This window comes from Phoxinus phoxinus (genome assembly GCF_949152265.1).
Source record: "Phoxinus phoxinus genome assembly, chromosome: 8".
NCBI lineage: Eukaryota > Metazoa > Chordata > Actinopteri > Cypriniformes > Leuciscidae > Phoxinus > Phoxinus phoxinus.
The window spans coordinates 7194388-7214358 of NC_136883.1; the positions used below are offsets into that span (position 1 = coordinate 7194388).

General features: G+C 38.0%; 1 protein-coding gene across 2 annotated transcripts in view; it reads left to right on the forward strand.

Moving 5' to 3' along the window:
• Positions 1-19971, forward strand: part of cntn5 (contactin 5) — a 314849-nt gene that overhangs the window by 92815 nt on the left and 202063 nt on the right. For both annotated transcript variants that reach the window (XM_079621551.1, XM_079621552.1), the window contains exon 2: positions 16070-16188. In XM_079621551.1, coding sequence (XP_079477677.1) covers positions 16134-16188 — 55 coding nt within the window. In that variant the 5' untranslated portion in view covers positions 16070-16133. The remainder of the gene's footprint in view (positions 1-16069; positions 16189-19971) is intronic.

Consider the following 19971-nt stretch of genomic DNA (forward strand, 5'->3'; position numbering starts at 1 on the left):
CCTGTCTTCTCACTCCCAAGATATCAAATATTAATAAATGGACCACCGTCACCAAATGGTCTGGAACAGCGTTGCCGATGCTGAACCTCTGGTTGAACCTTTATTGTAAAGGTTCCACAAAAGTAAAAGTCTTGTCTAAAAGAAAATGTTCTTATTGTATTTTTAACATGTGTTTCTATTGAAATATCACCTATTTTAGTATTTTAGTTTTTTATTAATTTGTAATATTCAGCAAAAAGACAACTCTCCGTACAGTACCCAATAGGGCTGGATGAACTGTGTGTACTATTATTATTATTATTATTATTATTATTAGTAGTAGTAGTAGTAGTAGTAGTAATGTAGTGTTAAAAAATAAAAAGAACAAAATTAAATTAAATTTGTAACAGCAAAACAGCAAATGTTCTGGCTTCAAAAAAAATCTGCCTGTGTATAATATTAAAATTTTCTCATTTCACGCAACATTGCTCAGTTAAACCCTTAGGACTTCAGTTTAGCAGAAGACATTTTCGAATGTTCTCTCTATTTTATTTTATTTGTTTAATCATACTGTATATGCTTATGAAAAAAAGCTCTAAATCAGAAAAACTAAAATTACATGAATATCAAAAGGAAAGGATCCTGGTATGCTTTGCATTCTCTATGCACTTTGTACAACACACTAAATGCACATTATTAAATGTTTTGGCTATTATATACTTTAGTATAATTTGATTATGCAGTCAGCTACCAAGACTTTAGTACTTCTAGCTCCGTTTAACACGTTACCATTTAAACTCATTAAATTCAGAGAAAAAAATGCACCGATTTTCCCTGAATGAAAGATATGAAATTTGAAAGGGGGAAAAAATATATATCTGAGGATGTCCACACACACACACACACACACACACACACACACACACACACACACACACACACACACACACACACACGTTTGGAGATGTAGCAGTATAATATAATACTTCATAAAAACTAAACAGATAATGTTATGCTAAGATGCAATGTTTATGTGCAGGTCGTGCATTCATTAAGATGCTATAAATATACAGTGTAAAGATAATTACGCCAGTTTTTATACGTTTGAAAGTTCACATATATGGATATGTTATATGACACCTCCTGCCTGAACTTGTCTCTTCTTGCCAATCTGGGAACTGCGACTCAGTGCTTGTAATCCAGAATTAGTAATTATAAGCGACCACACAGGGCTCAGAATGCATCCAATTAAAGCATCAATTCTCTCGTCTGCGCTCATTCCAGAATCCTCTCGGATATCACTGACGGAAATGTGAATGGGCTGGAGAGGTGTGAAGCGCTATATTAAGCGAGCATGTAGCCTGTGATTATAATCAGGGCTCGCCTGTTCCTGGTTGACTATCAGCGGGTTCCCATCATCAAGCTACCGAACTCGTCTGCAGTCACGGGAGATTCGGCGGGGGATCTCCACGCACCGGTCGAATGGACACACAGACAAATATTGAGCAGACAGGAAGTGGTTGCTGTTTGGCTTGTGTTTTTACAGTATATGGATTATTTCTTGGACTAGTTGACTTGCTTGAGCTCTTTGGGATGCCCGTTCTTGGAGGTCATTTAACTGCCCAACCGAAACAACAGCTTTCTAGACCACTGGTTCTCAACTGGTGGGACGTGCACAGCAGGACAAAAACAACTCCAAACGCAACAATATAAAATGTAACTCATGCATATAGGATATCATAATGAAAAGGCTTTTATGCATTTTCAAAGTGAGGAGAAAACCTTGTCTTTTGTTGCTGACATCAAAAGCTGGGTGTAAGACTCTCCTGCACTCAGATGTATCTGCCACTATGGTAAAAGCTTTATATTTAGCCCAGTGTTTGTTACATGTGTTAAGCTGATAAATCACACGTCTGCTGTTATTTATGCAATGAAAAATGGTTTCCTATTCAGCTCATATGAATCATTTACATTGTTTGACCTACACTATAGTTCAAAAGTATGATTTTGCTTTTAAGAAATGATACTTTTATTCAGCAAGGATGCAAGAAATGATTTTAAAAAAAGTGATAGGAAAGCCATTCATAATGTTACAAAAAATTTGAAACTATTTGAAAATCTGGAATCTGAGGGTGTAGAAAAAGAGAAACATTGAGAAAATAGCCTTTAAAGTTGTCCATTTATGTGATATATATTTATATATTTTTATATACATACATTCACGGTAGGAAATGTATAAAATATCTTCATGGAACATGATTAACTTTTTTTTTTTTTTTTTTAACTTAATTTAAACAAATATAGCTGTACGACATGAGACAGTTTTTTTTTTTTTTTTTTGTAGGGTTTTTTTATCCAGGGTCACATATACTGTTCTTTTGAACTTTCTTTTCTTCAAATACTTCTGAAACAAAAGAGCACCACGGTTTCCACAAAATAATATTAGGCAACACACCTATGCAACATTGATAATAATACGATTTTTTTCTTGACTGTAATCATGCTGAAAATTAAGATTTGACATCACATAACATTTTAAAATTAAAATAGAAAACCGTTCTTTAAAATTGAAGCAACATGTCACAATATAAAAATTTTACTGTTTATTTGATCAAATGAATGCAGCATTTTTGAGCCTAAGGCCGTGTGTCCACCAAAGCGTTTTTAGCCAGCTGAAAATGCTAGGCGCTCTGCTGAAATCTCCGAGCTGTGGGCGCTTGAGAGCGTTTTGGCAGCGCAGCATTTTTTTCAGTTGAGAGTTGCTTGTTATGATACGGAATATCAGCGAAAGTGTCTCATTTCACACATATTTTGTTTCTGTGTTGATTCTAAATTAAAATGTCAATACAATGAAACTTATTTTCTCTGGCTCTTGTTTTAATTTATTTTGTTCCGTTATTATGCTTGTTGTTGTCATCTGTTGACGTTGTACAAGTAGAATGTGGTGGTTGGTCGGTGTGGTATTAGTCCCGCCCCTCCTCCACTGTGATTGGACGGTTGGGTAAAAGGCGATAGTGATGAGCGCTGCGTTTTACCCAAGGTTGAACATTCTTCAACTCTCGGCGACCTGTAAAAAACGGCGAACGCTCATCGCTTCAGTGTGAAAAATACGCTCAGCGCCTCGTTACGCTCATGGCGCTTTAGAAACGCGGCTCTCCCATTGAAAACAATTGAAAAAACACACCAGCCGCGTGAAAAAATTTAATTTAATTCCAATTATGTTTTTATTTAATTTACGCATGCATGATAAAACTATTTTGCTTATTATATTTTTGTACAACCGAAAGTCCAATGTACAGAGTCTTGGCGCAAAACTAGTTGAGAACCACTGGTCAAATTAAATAAACATTTAAACACATCTCATAATTCTCTACTCTTGCTGTTTGTGAACAATAGAACTTGTGTTGTGTGAATGCAATGTTGCGAATGTGTCACAGAACAAGGCAGCCTATATAGTCAATGGCGCAGCCTTCCCTATCCATTTGTATCAGCACTGGGTCGGTTTCTGTCAGGAGGAGCTTTCTGTTAGTGTTGTGGTTTTAACTCCTGGTCCTGGGGACCCACAGCACTGCACATTCTGTCTGGAAACACTTGATTCGGATCATCAGTTCGATATGAAAGAGCTGCATAAACTGAACGGAGTGTGTCAGATAAGAGTGACATACAACATACAGTATGCATTTCTGTGGATCCGAAAGGACCAGGAGTGATAACCACTGTGTGAGTGTATCCCGAAGACAAGTTCAACAATTTTATTTATTTTTTACGGATGATTGGAACATACGGCCCTGTCTCTTCCTGGCTCTGCATCCTGAATTAAGAACGAACAGTAATAATTCCCTACTGGCAGTGTCAGCTCTTGATGTAACCGTATTCCTGCAGGCTGGAATCAGTTTCAGCTTTCTTTCTTTTTCTATTTAGAGATAACTTATTCCTTTCCCAGAGCTTCACACTAGCAGTTCATTTAACACAAATACGCCACTGCTTGTTTCTAGTTACTTCTTTCCACTCATGGCTTCCCGTATGGATCATTTCTTTGGCAAAACGAGATAGTGCTGCCCATTTAAGATTATATGACACACATACCATTGCAATTACTTTTCTCACCATCCTCCCTCGACTTTCGATTTCTTCTCCTCCTACAGACCTCAGACAAAAGCTTCTCGGAAAATGTAGAACAGTAGATCAGCATTAGTCATTACTGAACGACACCGGAAGCTGAGATTAGGAAGATGTAGACGCCCATGCTGCATGGGGAGAGAAGAAGGGCGAAGTTGCACCAGTTGGATAGTTAATTTCTTGGCACAAATAATCTTAGATTACCAGAAAGCAGGCGGTAAACAAAATTGTATTAAAAAAAGCTGTTTCTCTCTATCAGTAATGGAGCAGAGTTATAACTGGGTATATATACAGGCACACAGTATTCAAGTACACTTTTTGGCATTTTAAAGTTGGCATGAAATGAACATTTTTAATTTGTATCTTATTTCAAATAATTAATTTGTGGATATGTTTGTTAAAAATGTCTTGACGTCATAATGTTTAATCAAAAGGTTATTACTGGATCTTCCGGTTAAAACAGTGTCTTCTCTCTGACGTATGCAGGACTTCTCCAATCATTGAATCCGCTTAAAGCTCTGCCTCCACTTTGAGTGACACGCCCACATCTCAACATCCAATCAACAATCGGTGCATAGTACCAAGACTCCTCCCTACTTTTTTTTTTCTTTTTCAATAATCCGTCACATTCTAATGTAGGTCTCAATATGGAAGAAAAGATCTGTCGCTACTTGCAATTCATGAGCTGGTTCAGGTATCGTTATCGCAAATTGCATTTAAAAGTTATTGATCAGTTTATTTATTTATATATATTTTTTATTGTTACATTCATCTGCATTTTTAAACTTGAATGAAATAAGCAGTTGTAAATATGATGGTCAATTTTAAAATGTGTAATTTATTTGCTTTTTAAATTTCATTTTAAAGATGGAAGATTAAATTAAATCAAAGCAGACATATTATGCAAATTACTGGGCACAAATCAATCTTAGTAAATTCCCTCGTCAAGATCTGGGATTTTTTATTTGTATTAAAAGAAGCCCTTATCTTGTTTATTGGGTAAGTATTTTCAGGAGACAGGCATTCTTTATCCAGTCTGGAAACAAAGCCGTGGTGATGCCAAACCCCCTCATGGAAAAAGAAAGCCGTCATGTTTACAGCTGTGACGTGCGCTTATCATGATCAACTAAATGCTGGATTTTCAAAAGTATGTGAAGTACATGAAGTCCACTGCATATACTCTTTAAAAGACATTTATGTTACATGCCGTTCTGTTATAGGGACATTGACTTTACATCAAATTTACATTTTCACACCCCTAAAAGTGACACTAAACAAAACAAACTGTGATTGGTTGCTTTACATCAGACGGTCTCTTGGGTGGTCCTTAGCCAATGAAAGCTTCTAGGGAGTCCAGACCTTCTGGTGTCAGTCTGAAGGTCTGGCTACGCAAGACAGAGTTTACCAAGAAACCTCCACTCCTAGATTAAACTCATAACGGTTTTGTTTCTCTGCAAAGGCTGTTTAGTCTCCAGCAGCCTCTCTGTCCTGCTGAGGTCACTGTGGTGGAGTCATCATGGCCCAGAGCCGCTCTAATCCCCGTCCCCTGGGTGACATTACACTTCATCTGCCTCTTTTAATTAATGAGGAATTTAAAGAGAGCCATCTGATCCTCCTCGTGACAAACGAGCGCTTTTTTTCATTATCTCCACTTTCTTTTGTTTCTGCTCTCATAAAGATAACAGTGCTGCCTTTTAAACAATTAGCAAGAGGTGGACACCGTTTTATCTCGCTGGTATTAGGACGGAAGTGCACTGTAAGAGAGCATGCGCTACATCAGAGATGGTGGCCTTACATTATTATTGTCAACGTTCACTTCAAAGCGAGGTAGTGCAGCTCTCTTCATTTCATCCCTCTCGCTACTGCTATTTCATCATCAGTGGAATTACGCCGTCAAAGACATCTCGCATGTGATCGGAATACTAGTGCGTCTCATAGTCAGAGACACTTGGAGTTTTAACAAGCTCAGAACTCTTTTTTTTATTTGATCGGTTTTTCAATGTTCAAATAATTTGTTTTACATGTCATTTTAAGAGTCAATTATGGCCACATACATATACAGTACATTGGAATGTTTTGGGGTGACAACCATACAATTTTTAAATAAAGGACAATATAAAAAAATATGTATTTTGTTATGTTGCACATCAAAATGTGTTGGGTCAGTCCTTACATAATAATATTCATACTAAATATTTTTAAGTTATACATTATTTAGCTTGGAAATCAATACATAAAAGTAGCTGTAACACTTTACTTAAATACTTTATGTATAATGCATTATAAATGTATTCATAATGTGAGTTATAATGCATTATATATTTTCATAAATAATTGTCATTAAAGTTTAAATGCATTATAATATTTGCAGATTCCTTGTTACATCTGAAATTGGTTGTTTGCCATGTGTATTAATGCATCTAAAGGTGTGTTCAATGAATAGATGAGTACAATGTATTAAAATGTGGTTACAATTATTCATGAGACCATATGCGAATGCATAACTAATGCATTAAAATACTTAGTGCATTATATGCATTATATAATGGCTTTAAGTAAAGTGTTACCAAATTAGCTGCTAAAAACATTGAACGATACTACACAGTTCTCATTCAAACAGACAAAATATCATTTTTTCACACAAAATAAAAACTACCATTTATTATCATGGATTTACTCCGTGATAATTGCTGTAAATTTATTTAAATTGAAAGTTGGTATGATATTATTTTATGCTAAATAAACTAGTAAAGTAAACATTTACATATGTATGTACTTAATATAAATACCCTGCAATTGCACTTGTGGTATACTAAATTAGTAAACAAACAAACTTTAGTACTGAGGTCCAACTAAATATATATTTAAGTATATTTGTTTTTGTGCTAAACTGAAACTATTGCAAGTATACTTTAGATATACTTTAATAATCTTTCATTTATAGACTAATATTATACAGAGCTCATACAATCCTTACTAATAAGAAATGTGCATTGTGCAAAAAGTTTAGAGTTTAATTATTATAATTATATCAGTAAATATGTTAATGGATTTGTGGAATACTTAGTATGATATAAATGTATTTTAAATACATTTTTGTATAGGTTTTTTTTTTTTCACTAGGATGGATGGATTGCATTGAGTTCCTAAGCAAAACCATGATGAGACGCACTGATACACACACCAGTCTAATGATTTGAACTGTTACACCTTTATTAAAAGAGGGAAATACAAGCTGACCTAATTGCCACTGTCTTCCTTTCTGTAAACGTGGGATTTTTCCCCCTCAGCATTATGACTGATCTAGGCTGAAATTGGAGTTCTGTTCCTCCTGTTTTTACTCTGATCTAAGATGAAATTGGAGTTCTGTTCCTCCTGTTTTTACTTGTTAGTAGGAGGGAGAGAAAGACAGAGAATTTACAATGAGAGAGCTCACTGCACACAGCCTGATGTGGAGCAGCCAAGTGCAATGAACTTTAGACAGGCCTGACGCAAGCCTACATTACTAAATATACGCAAGAGTACCACTTCCACAGGAGTTTATCACACACACACACACACACACACACACACACACACACACACACACACACACACACACACACACACACACACACACACACACACACACACACACACACACCTTTCTACTAAAGGAGTCACTCCAATAAACTACTGAATGGAAGCATTTTGTCAAGCATGCAGTGCTATAAAACTTGGGTTTATGGGATATGGGTTTTAACTTCTGGTATTGGTTTAGTTTATAATGCACTACAAGGCTGCTGCTGCTTATCAAACGAAAGCAGATTTTAATTATTAAAAGAATAAATGAGCTGCAATGAAAATTCTGTCATCATCTATTCATGTTGTTCAAAACCTACATGATTTTCTTTAGTGGAACACAAAGTGAGATGTTTAACATGTTCATGCTTCTCTTTTTCATACAGTGAAAGTGGATGGTGACCTGGGACCGTCCTGCTCTAAATCAGAATCTTATATCATACTTTTATGTAAAATTATACTATCATGTTACAGTTTTTTTCGATTGCTAAACGACAGTGAGCACAACTGGAGCTACATGTGCAAAACTCTAACTACAGTCTGCACTACCAACAGTCACCTGAGCTAAACAGTTCACATCACCTGCAAAACTCACTCCAAGCAACACAACTCTTAACACATGGCTCAAACAGGCTCAGTGCAGCCAAACACTATGCACAACCCTCACTGAGATAACACACACTGTCACTCAGAACACACTGAGAGTAAGAACACTAGCATCAAACACCAATACAGAAAATACAAACTTTTCATCTTTACAGTTTGAACAATTTCAGTGACTTCATACAAAGTAATATTTTCTTCAAAGAAAAGAGTGACATTCTTTCACATGATTTATTTACATTTTTAGAACATAACAATTCTTTAAGGTAAATGAAAATGAGCAGTTTGCTTCAATAGTCTGTAGTAATTTACGGAATTACAGTAATGAGAAAAAAAAGGTAGAAACTAAAAGTACATACTGTAATTCGAACAAATAATTGAGGGGCTAATCCTGCGTCTCTCTAGCATCAGGCCACAGGTGTTCACCAACATCACATCTAATGTTCTCTCTTGCCATGCACCTGGAGAACCTTCTGGAGTGCCTTATCCATCCCTGTCCTCTGGACTCGTGTCCTCACATCCGGCACGCATGGCTTCCAAAAGAGACATTTGGTCATGTGGGTGGTGACCAAACACTTTCCACCTCTAGGCAGAGAACAACTCCTCTATTGGGTTGAGGAAGGGTGAATATGCAGGCAGGTACAAAACCATCAATCTGCGATGTGCTGCAAACCAGTCTGTGACAGCTGCAGAGCGGTGAAAAGCAGCTTTATCGCAAACTATGACAAAAACTTGGGGGTTTCTTACTGGCTTCCCCTGTTCTGCTGTGTATGTAACCTCAGACGTCTTACCTGGACATATTGGTATCTTTGCTCTTTTACCCGTTTACTGTTTCTCTCGAACGGTACAGTGTATAACTGTTACATTGTAACTTGGTGTTTCTGTAGGACTCGAGCAATAGTTGTTGTGCTGACAGAATTAACATTTTCACATATATCATTATCAGCCAGCACTCTATCTTGAATCTCCCGCAGTTTTATTGCATTGTTGACAGCAACCATGTCAACAATAGCATTTTCCTGCGCATCTGAAAATATTTTTCCTCTTCCTCCTGTTGGGGCCAGCCTTTGGGTCCTGTTGTATATTACGTATATACAGTTTTTTTCGATTGCTAAACGACAGTGAGCACAACTGGAGCTACATGTGCAAAACTCTAACTACAGTCTGCACTACCAACAGTCACCTGAGCTAAACAGTTCACATCACCTGCAAAACTCACTCCAAGCAACACAACTCTTAACACGTGGCTCAAAACAGGCTCAGTGCAGCCAAACACTGTGCACAACCCTCACTGAGATAACACACACTGTCACTCAGAACACACTGAGAGTAAAAACACTAGCATCAAACACCAATACAGAAAATACTAACTTTTCATCTTTACAGTTTGAACAATTTCAGTGACTTCATACAAAGTCATATTTTCTTCAAAGAAAAGAGTGACATTCTTTTAGATTTATTTAAATTTTTAGAACATAACAATTCTTTAAGGTAAATGAAAATTAGCAGTTTGCTTCAATGGTCTGTAGTAATTTACGGAATTACAGTAATGAGGAAAAAAAAGGTAGAAACTAAAAGTACATGTAATTCAAACAAATAATTGAGGGGCTAATCCTGCCTCTCTCTAGCATCAGGCCACAGGTTTTCATCAACATCACATCTAATGTTCTCTCTTGCCATGCACCTGCGGAAGAACCTTCTGGAGTGCCTTATCCATCCCTGCAGTCCTCTGGACTCGTGTCCTCACATCCGGCACGCATGGCTTCTAAAAGAGACATTTGGTCATGTGGGTGGTGACCAAACACTTTCCACCTCTAGGCAGAGAACAACTCCTCTATTGGGTTGAGGAAGGGTGAATATGCAGGCAGGTACCAAACCATAAATCTGCGACAATAGCATTTTCCTGCGCATCTGAAAATATTTTTCCTCTTCCTCCTGTTGGGGCCAGCCTTTGGGTTCTGTTGTATATTACAGTATATAATACAGTAAAATATATATTTTACAGTCAAACTTACTGTAATATATATATCTGTGTAAATATTCTATAATTGCAATACAAAATATATTCCTGTAATGTTCTCATTTACTGTAAGGATGTAAATCTCACCTGTTTCAGCTGAAGTTGCCATCAGCAGTGTTTGAAAGGCACAAGGCTGAAATCTATTCTGTTTTGAATGTGTGGTTCACAGTTTTGACAGCAGTGTGTTAGCATTTGAACAAAGTGCTGTAAATCCACAGTGTTGTGCAGGTTGTGGTTAAAGTCATGGGATAAGTGTGTAGAGTTTTGAAAACTGTGTTCAAGCAATGAAAAACGAACTAGAGTTTGGTCCACATGAACTGCTGCTGTGCAGACTGTAGTTAGAGTTTTGCACATGTAGCTCCAGTTGTGCTCACTGTCGTTTAGCAATCGAAAAAAACTGTAATAAAAATATATTTTACAGTCAAACTTACTGTAATATATATCTGTGTAAATATTCTATAATTGCAATACAAAATAAATTCCTGTAATGTTCTCATTTACTGTAAGGATGTAACTCTCTCCTGTCTCAGCTGAAGTTGCCATCAGCAGTGTTTGAAAGACACAAGGCTGAAATCTATTCTGTTTTGAATGTGTGGTTCACAGTTTTGACAGCAGTGTGTTAGCATTTGAACAAAGTGCTGTAAATCCACAGTGTTGTGCAGGTTGTGGTTAAAGTCATGGGATAAGTGTGTAGAGTTTTGAAAACTGTGTTTAAGCAATGAAAAACGAACTAGAGTTTGGTCCACATGAACTGCTGCTGTGCAGACTGTAGTTAGAGTTTTGCACATGTAGCTCCAGTTGTGCTCACTGTCGTTTAGCAATCGAAAAAAACTGTAATGGTATAAATGGTTAATGGTAAAAATATATAATTCTCAATATATATTTGCTAGATTTATATTTTGGCTGCAAGTTAAACACAAATGATGTGTATTGTATGCATTTATTCATATAATGCAGTCCTTTCCTTGCCCAATAGAGCAACTTTGATTCAACCAATTTCGTGAGTTTGCTGATGAGTAACTGTTTGAATTTTTTTTAGGGCATTGACACAATGTGCGTTCATGCTATTTCGAAATAACTGTAATTATGAGATTCTGGCTTGTAAAAAGCATTCTTATCCTTATATGACTCATAATTACAACTTGTAAAGTCGTAATTTTCTGACTTGTACCACGTGATCGCTGTACCATCTCACCACTGCAGATTCTTTCTGGCATTTATAGTGTTGTCATAGAAACGTCTCCGGTTACGACTGTAACCCTACAGTAGTTCCCTGAGAAGGGAACGAGACGCTGCGTCGATGACACTTTGGGAACGCCTCTGTGTGATTGCGTCTGAACCACTTGTGTCAACTAGCCCAATGGCGAGAGTGAGCGTCACGGGCGGGTGACGTCACGACCAGGAAAGGATAAAAGCACATTCGGCGTTAGCTTCGATTTTGCTGAAGCAAGTCGATCACGGGAATGCAGGGATAAAGGAAAAAATAATGCAGCGTCTCGTTCCCTTCTCAGGGTTACAGTCGTCAACGCTGCGTCGATGACGCTTTAGGAACGAGAATGCCCGAACGCCATACGAAACAGAACCTGTCTGTGTGAATACTGAGAGCACAACTAAGACAAGAGCACTTGTGACCTTAGGGCATTGCCCAGGTCGAAGATGTAAAACCTTACGAATGTGAGCGGAGATAAACCAGCCTGCCCAGACCACATCCTGCAGGGATACCTCCTTATATAATGAGGCTTTCTAAGCCGCCATACTCCTGTCCTGGCCTACAAGCACCACGGCAGAAACGTGCACCAACGGGTTTCCTCCCAGGGACACACCATCAAAAGGGACATGATAGGCAGCTGAGGCCGCCACGTACACCTTCAGTGTGGAAGGGAATAACTCTGTGGAAAACAAACCCGCAGTAACTCCAGCACTGTACCAATCGGGCTGTTAACTAGGCCCTAGTTTCCTCATGGAGAGAGCTCTGGAGTGAAGTATTGTCTCCACAACCTCTGTTGAAATACCAAACTCTATGAGTTGGGCCCCCCTCAGAGGAAAAACCCACAGGTTCCATATCTCTGGACTGGGGTGAAGGGTCATAAATCTAAAATAAAATCTCCATGTTGTCGGTGGTGATGCGGTGGTGACGTTCATGTTCATGTAACCAGAGGTTGACGCTGCCAATAACAGCTGTCACAAAGAACAGGCAAAAGTAATAATTATGAATGTGTCAAATATAACAAGGAGACATTTTAATTGTTTATTAAACTTAATTGTTTATTATAAACTAGTGTTTTCTGTGTCAGTGTCGGGCTGCAAAGATGAAGTTGATGATATTCGCAGTGAACGCGCATATTGAGAGAAATGCAAACTTCATACGGAATACATAAGCAGATAGTAGGCTAGTTGGATTCATTTTGTTTTTAATTGTTTTTAATTTTGTTGTTTAAAAGTAGACAATTCAAGCTTTCTATGTGGAATTACTGGAATATAGTTCAATTTGCTGATAATCGGTTGACCGGATCTCAAACCAGAATTCAAAGCCGACAAAGCTTAAATTCATGGGCTCACGGCTCGCCTCACGCACAACTCTCTCATTCGTCATGAATCCAAACGTTTCCATGGCTGCGATGTAACATTTAATTGCTAACCTATTATTTATTTTGTAAACAAAGCTTTGTGCTTCACTCGTGTCATAATATTCATGTAAAACAGCATTCACATACAAATAATGTGTTTTGGCGGACCACCGCCGGTGCTACTCAGCCATCGTGGTGGTGCGGTTGTCAAGTTTACCGGCACAGCCCTAGTGAGTAAATGATGACAGTGTTTTCTTTTCTTCTTTTTTTGCACTGAACTATTCCTGTAATGTGTAATGTGACCTTGTCAATGGAAAATAAACAATGAAAAACAGTTTCAAGTAGAGAAATAGCTGAAAAATCGAAAGCACGCCATGTGGTGGCTTCCAAAAGGTTGGGCATATGGACACATTTTTTACAGGCACTCCTGCAGAACGTTCTCATTGATATTGTTTTTGATCGGCAGGCCACGGCGCCATGAATATAAATAATGAGAAATGTTGGTTTACGCTACTCAGTCTCGGTCAGTCTGCACGTGTATGTGTGTGCGTGTGCACTGAGGTGAGGCGCAGGCAGGTGTTATTAGTAATGGATGGATAGAGGACTGGGAGAGAGACTGTGAGAGCTGGTCCTGTCTTTCCTCAGGCTCTCCACAGGACTCCATTAATTGCATCCAGTCTCAAATATTAATATTTGTTGTTGTTGTTGTTTTTCTAATGCAAAAAGGTTATTAAATAAACCTGCTATAGTGTGTGTGTGTGTTTGTTGTGATATGGGCAGCTGCTCGACCTTTAGATATCTGACCGTGTGTGTGTGTGTGTGTGTGTGTGTGTGTGTGTGTGTGTGTGTGTGTGTGTGTGTGTGTGTGTGTGTGTGTGTGTGTTTGGTGTGGTTGGAGGATGGTGTGTCTGTTTTTCAAGCATCTGGCTGCTCTATCATGCCTAAAGCAACATACTCATCTGTGCTTTGATCATGGAGACTAATGCATACTCGTACTCCGCCACCTCTCTCTCTCTCTCTCTCTCTCTCTCTCTCTCTCTCTCTCTCTCTCTGCTCAAATGTGAGTGTTGATTAAAGAGGAAGAGTGTAAATCTCTGGTTTTCACTTTATTAAAAAAGTACTGTAGTACTTTCATGGTTGAGCTGGGGTCAGAGTGAGCTGCAGGCATTTGGATGTAAAAGTATCATGGTTATGTTTATATGGCACTTAAAATATTTGTCAGCTTATATGAAGTTTTGATGCTGATAGTGTTTTTGGTCATCCATCAAAATTTAATGATCGCAATTAAGTCATGCAGAAAATTGCAGAAATTAAATGGACATGATCATTTTATCACAATATTTACTTAAAATTCACTAAAACAAATGGAAACAGATGTTCATAATACACTGTGAAATCTAATTAATTAGACTTACTTAAAAAAGCATGAAAACCGATTGCCTTAAAAAACTAAGTGAAATAGGAATAGTATGTTGTGGTGGAACGGATCACAAAATTCACGGTTCGGATCATTTACGGTTTTTGAGCCACAGATCGGATAATTTGAACAGCAAAAATATGAAAAAAAAAAAAATATATATATATATATATAGGGGGCAAGAGGTATAACTTTGCTTTACATTTATTACTTAAAGCTCACTTGAAGTTATCTGATACTACATCAAAAACTACTAGCCTAACTGATAGTTCAAACATTATTAAAAACAAGTGAACAGTAATAAAATAAGAACAAATACACAGATTACAAGCAGAGATGAATACTAAATAACAAATGTACAAAGTCTAACAGTAGTATTCAGGTACAGACATTAATAATTATGCCTACATGTAAAATAACACATTTTTTTTAATTAACATTAATGACACAGACAACAGTAGGAATATTAGGTGTGTGCTGTCACTTTAAGACTGACTGCACGGACCGAAAATAACGGACAAACAACAGGGTTTTTTTTTTTGTGTGTGTCCGGTCAAGGTCAAGGAAACGCGAAACAGGAATCAATTTGGTGTTCGAGTCCCAATTTGTACTTCTTCTTCTGTGTTTAAAATGGTTTCAATGTGTAAATTGGCAAGACAAAACACATCCAAATGATAAACTTTCAATCTATGATGGTTAAAATCCGCGAATCACATGCGTGCCGAACCGTGGGGCCTGGTCTGTACGGATCACAGATAAACTGCGATCCGTTCCACCCCTAGTATGTTGTGCTGACTGATGCTTGGTTAATATAGTTCACTTACATGAGAGTTCAAGTAGCTATAAATAACTGTAGAGAGTACTTTATAATTTACTTTTGATTTACTCTTGACTTAGCATAGCTTCCATTGTTGTTACCATTGTTATGTTTTGCATGCTGAGTGTTGAAGTCTGTGACTCAAGCATGGTCAATTGCAAGATATTGTCTCAAGTATAGCAGGATTTTATCAGCCCAATCAAAAGTATTAGTGTTTATGTGCTAGCAATACAATTTTAAAAGATCATTATTCAACATGAAAAATAGGCTTGTTAATGATTTTGTTGGAAGTTAGGCCACCTTTTAAAAGAAACCTATTTATGAATTCCCTTCCTTTGAAACCAATAACTGGGATTTCTTGTTGCATTGCTGCATCAATAGAAAGATAATTACAATAATATAAATGAAGTTCCAAGTGCCCAACCAAAGGGAACACCGATCACAATAATGGTGAGCTCTAACTAAAACATTTTAGGAAAATCAACATCAATTTATGTAGTCAGCTTGTGATGTTGACAATTCAACATTCAAGATTCAAAAGTGAATGCAACTAGAGAAAGATAACAGCAGAAGTGGAAGAAATAAGTAAGAAAGTCTGCTAGATTTTTACAATTAAGACATTAAGTAAAGAAAAAAGGCTACATTTTCATACAAAATATATATTTTTTAATGATTATTGTTCATTTCTTTAGATTTTTGCTGTGATATTGTGATATTTGTCTTTGTGAAATTTAACTTTAAGGTGTACTGATAACTTTCCCATGGTGTATTTTAATACCGTGGCATTTTACTGAGGGTTCTGTTTGTTATTGCTGTGTTTCAGCCGGGTTTTCTCCAGAGCGGACACCTGATATTTCATGAATCATCAGGTTGAGCTCTCAGGACTGATTTATAGAACAGCAGCAATTTCAGTTAAACTAACTTACCTCTTTCTTTCACTCACACATTCACTTTGTTCCTCTCTGTTGTCCTCTTGTTTTTCATAGGCACTGCTTTAATGAAGAAACAGACCTACTAACAATCTCACTGAAGGGACCCTCCAGAACAAGTATGGGGTCACCATGGAAACCACTTCTCCTGCTGTCAGTTATCAGCGGCCTAGCAGGTATGAGAGCGGCGGTGCGATTATATCAAGATAAGAAACTGCCTTTTCTGAAAACAGCCTCCTCTTGGCTGTCTCTCTCTCTTTCTCTCAGCAACATTGACAAGAGCTGCCGTGAAACACTCCTTTTTTGTTATTCGGGGCTTGTTAGTGCTTGACTGCCTTCGTATTCACATTATCTGCAGCTCTCATAACGCCGTTGAGGTATTGTCTTGAACTGTTAGCATGGTAATGGCTTGGTTAAGTAAACATCAGATAGCATAATTGATGTCTAAAATGTAGTCTTGGATGTGTAATGTTGTGTGTCTTTAGCAGATAGAGGAGCCCTGGGTGTGCAATTATTGAACAGATGTTTGCACCATACCAAGCTACGGCAAACAAGCTTGGTCGAGAGCTGAAATATTCCTATTAGCATGCTCATGTTTCACATGCCGTCTTTTGAAGGGCCGCTTTGTAGACGGCTTCTGTTCTGAAAAATGATAAAAGGAATTCTAAAGAGCAGAAAGTAGAATAACAGTAAAAGCTGTGTGGCAACCCAAGCAATACTGTTGTCTAATTAGACTTGTTAAATACCTACTGTTATTGACTTGTTTATTGCTAAACAACTTTATACTTGTTACACATCAGTTAATTCTGTTCCAATAAGCTGATCGGTCGAGCAACTTTCCAGTAATACTGATTAGAGAACTGAGACACTGCACCGTTGGATTCACTCTGCTTGTCTGTGTTTGCTATACAGATCAACATGGTGAAGCAAAAATGAACAGAATAGTTTTTTAGTATATTGTGTCTGAAATATCAATTACTTAGAGTTGTCATGAAATGGAAGCTTTGAAAGTCTTGTCTTCCCTATTGTGGCGCATATCTGAAGTAAACAGCTTCTCGAGCAAGAAACAAAATGTAGGTCTTGAATTTGTCCATCGGGAATGTATTGGATCGTTGGATTGTTGTGGTTTGCTATTGGTCCATCTCATGTGAGTGAAAAACGTGTCATCAGAGAAGAGATGTCGCTGCAAGAGGGAGGGGAAGTATATCAAATGAGCTTTGGAAGCATTCTTTTAGTATCGAAAAATATTTTTTTTGGACAACACTACATTGTACTACATTGTACTTAACCCTTTAGGCGCCAGAGGTTTTTTCCTAAAACGTTTGATTTTGACATCTTAATTTCAAAAGGCTATATCTTAAAAGTGATAAAAGAAAGAGACTTTCTGTAAATTAGAGAAATATTAAGGATGACCCAAAGTTTATGTAGGGATTACATTTTCCCATCTAATTAGCATATTATGACGTCATATGGTGGCGGTCATCTTGGATTATAGTATTTTCATGAAAATTCACAAATTTAAATGATAAAATGCAGCACTTCTTTCCCCCCAAAATGTCCCTCACCTTCTGTATGCTATATTGCACAATACTGAATGCTCAGGTAAATAGTAAGTAGTAAACAAACTGTGTAAATCATTACTAATAAATGGTAGAAACAAACCGAACGCATGTAGTGGTTGGCCTTTTGCTGTAGAGATTTTCCATTTACTACAGTAGGCACTCTGATTATCAGTGGTGGGCCGTCAGGGCCAGCAAGGCCTTCTCTGCTGGCCTAAACATTACCAGAATCACTGACTTGAACTTTAATATATATTTTTTTATGAATGAGTATTTAATTATTCCCAATAGTCCATTCTCGTAATTTCATAGCTTTTCTCCTGGTTGCGCTGCTTCCAGTAGTGTATATTTATTTTAGCGCTTTTATCCAATCATATTTCAGTCATCATGTGTTGCCAGGGTCAAATATATCTGCCTCGAGGCCTTCAGAATCGATAGTGCGGGCGCCCGTAGCTTAAAATGAATGGCAATGAAACTGTTTCTTTAACCAATCAGATAATCAGTCAGATTTAATAAGCCAATCAGATTTCGAGTTGACTGCACCGGGGCCATCTAGCAGGCATACACACTATCTCTAGGTAGTGCCTACCTACTACCTAGGTAGGCATTTCCACGCCCTTTGATTGGATGGTCAGAGCGTGTACTATTATTACTGGTAGTCAGAGCTAGCTAGCTAACCGCATCTGTTGCGAACTGCGTAAACTAAAATATATTCGATCCTGTAGATTTAATAGTTTTTCAACCCACAAATTAATGTTTCTTTCCTTCCTCGACCACCAGCAGGTTCAAACCTAACGGAAAAAATCCCTTATTCAGCTTTATTCAGCTTACGCAGAGTCACAAACTCCATCGATCTGTCCCGAGTAAAAACAGAACAGACTGCAATGTAACGTTATGCCAGGGCTGATTTTGAAGGCAAAAGTCCCACTGATCTCATTGAAATCGTTCAAAAATCTGTGTGAGAGCTTGTGTCAGCTGTAACGTTACACATCGTCTTGTTTTGCGGTGTTTTCCCGGTTTACTGCTTCTGTCGAGCAGACACTCTCAGCATGCCAGAAATACGACGGGACAGACTGGACTTTCAGCACATTATAGCCTCGATGGCGATAGAAAAGGTTGTTGGGACTGAAACGCACAGACAACCTGTACATCCAAGTAATTTACGTCTTTTTGAGGAAAGAAATTAGGATGGATTTTGTATAAAAAATAGTCAGTAGTTTTGGTGAGGAGTACAATGCATTTTTTGCCCCCGTTTTTGTCCGTGTATAATATTTTCTTCGTAATTTTTCTTGTAAATTTATGATCGAAGCAACTTCTTTTTTCAAACATTAATACTTTTGTAACCATTGAAGAATAAGACAAGGGAGGATCCGTTTCCGAATTTATAATCGGAACGCAAGAACCACTGTACACTAACACAAAAGCCGAGCTCACTCGCTCGTTTCTCTCTACCCGGCCTTTCCCGAACTCACCGCATTAACCCTATAACTGCCGGTGCAAAATAAAAACAGGAATTTCACTGTTTTTCGTTATTAATTCAGGTTCATCACTGAAGGCCTAAGTGTGAAATGCACGGCCCGCCACTGCTGATTATATATATATATATATATATATATTACATATATATATGATTCATATGACACACAAACACAAGTAGACAAGACCTGTTTAGTTGCCCCGTGTCACACCGCCTCTGCTCCTGCTACGAGCGTGCGGGCGCGGCCAGATCTGCCTCGCGCGCGCGCCGAGTGCGCACAGCTCCCTACCTCCACGTTGCCCCATAACTGTCCTGTGAATACTTTGACCTCGTCTAACATACCCAGTAGCTTTAGACAAAGTCTCCACCACAATAATGTCGCCGCGATTGCGGAGAGGCACACGGTCAGAAGACAAACTACATGGCTAGCGCGGTAAAAAATCTCCCGCCTCGTTCCCCACAACAATAACACACCTGCTAACTTCGCGATGAACACTCCGACCCCGGGAAACATTGTTCCCACCACTGACATCGGGCAAAGGACCATCTACATTGGGCAAAGGATTCACTGTTTGTGCTTGGTGTAACGAATGGGCTATACATTTTCACTTTCATAATCACCGTCAACTTCTGAAGGTAGATATTTCCCTTCAGAACCAGGGTCCGCGAATAGATGACCCAACACTTCATTGTGGGTAAGCTTTATTGATGCAATTAGATAATAATAATAATAATTATTATAATCTAATGCAAATACTCGCTGATGTTGACAATATTGCTTTGATAAAATGGCTCACTCGCACACTAGCTCCGCTTTTGTTCGCGCTGATTCAATGCGCTCTAGCTCGAAGATATTGTATAAAAGCATGACGTTTTTTTGAGTCTGGGATGAAGTATAACATGTCTGCCAACTAGTGGATGGG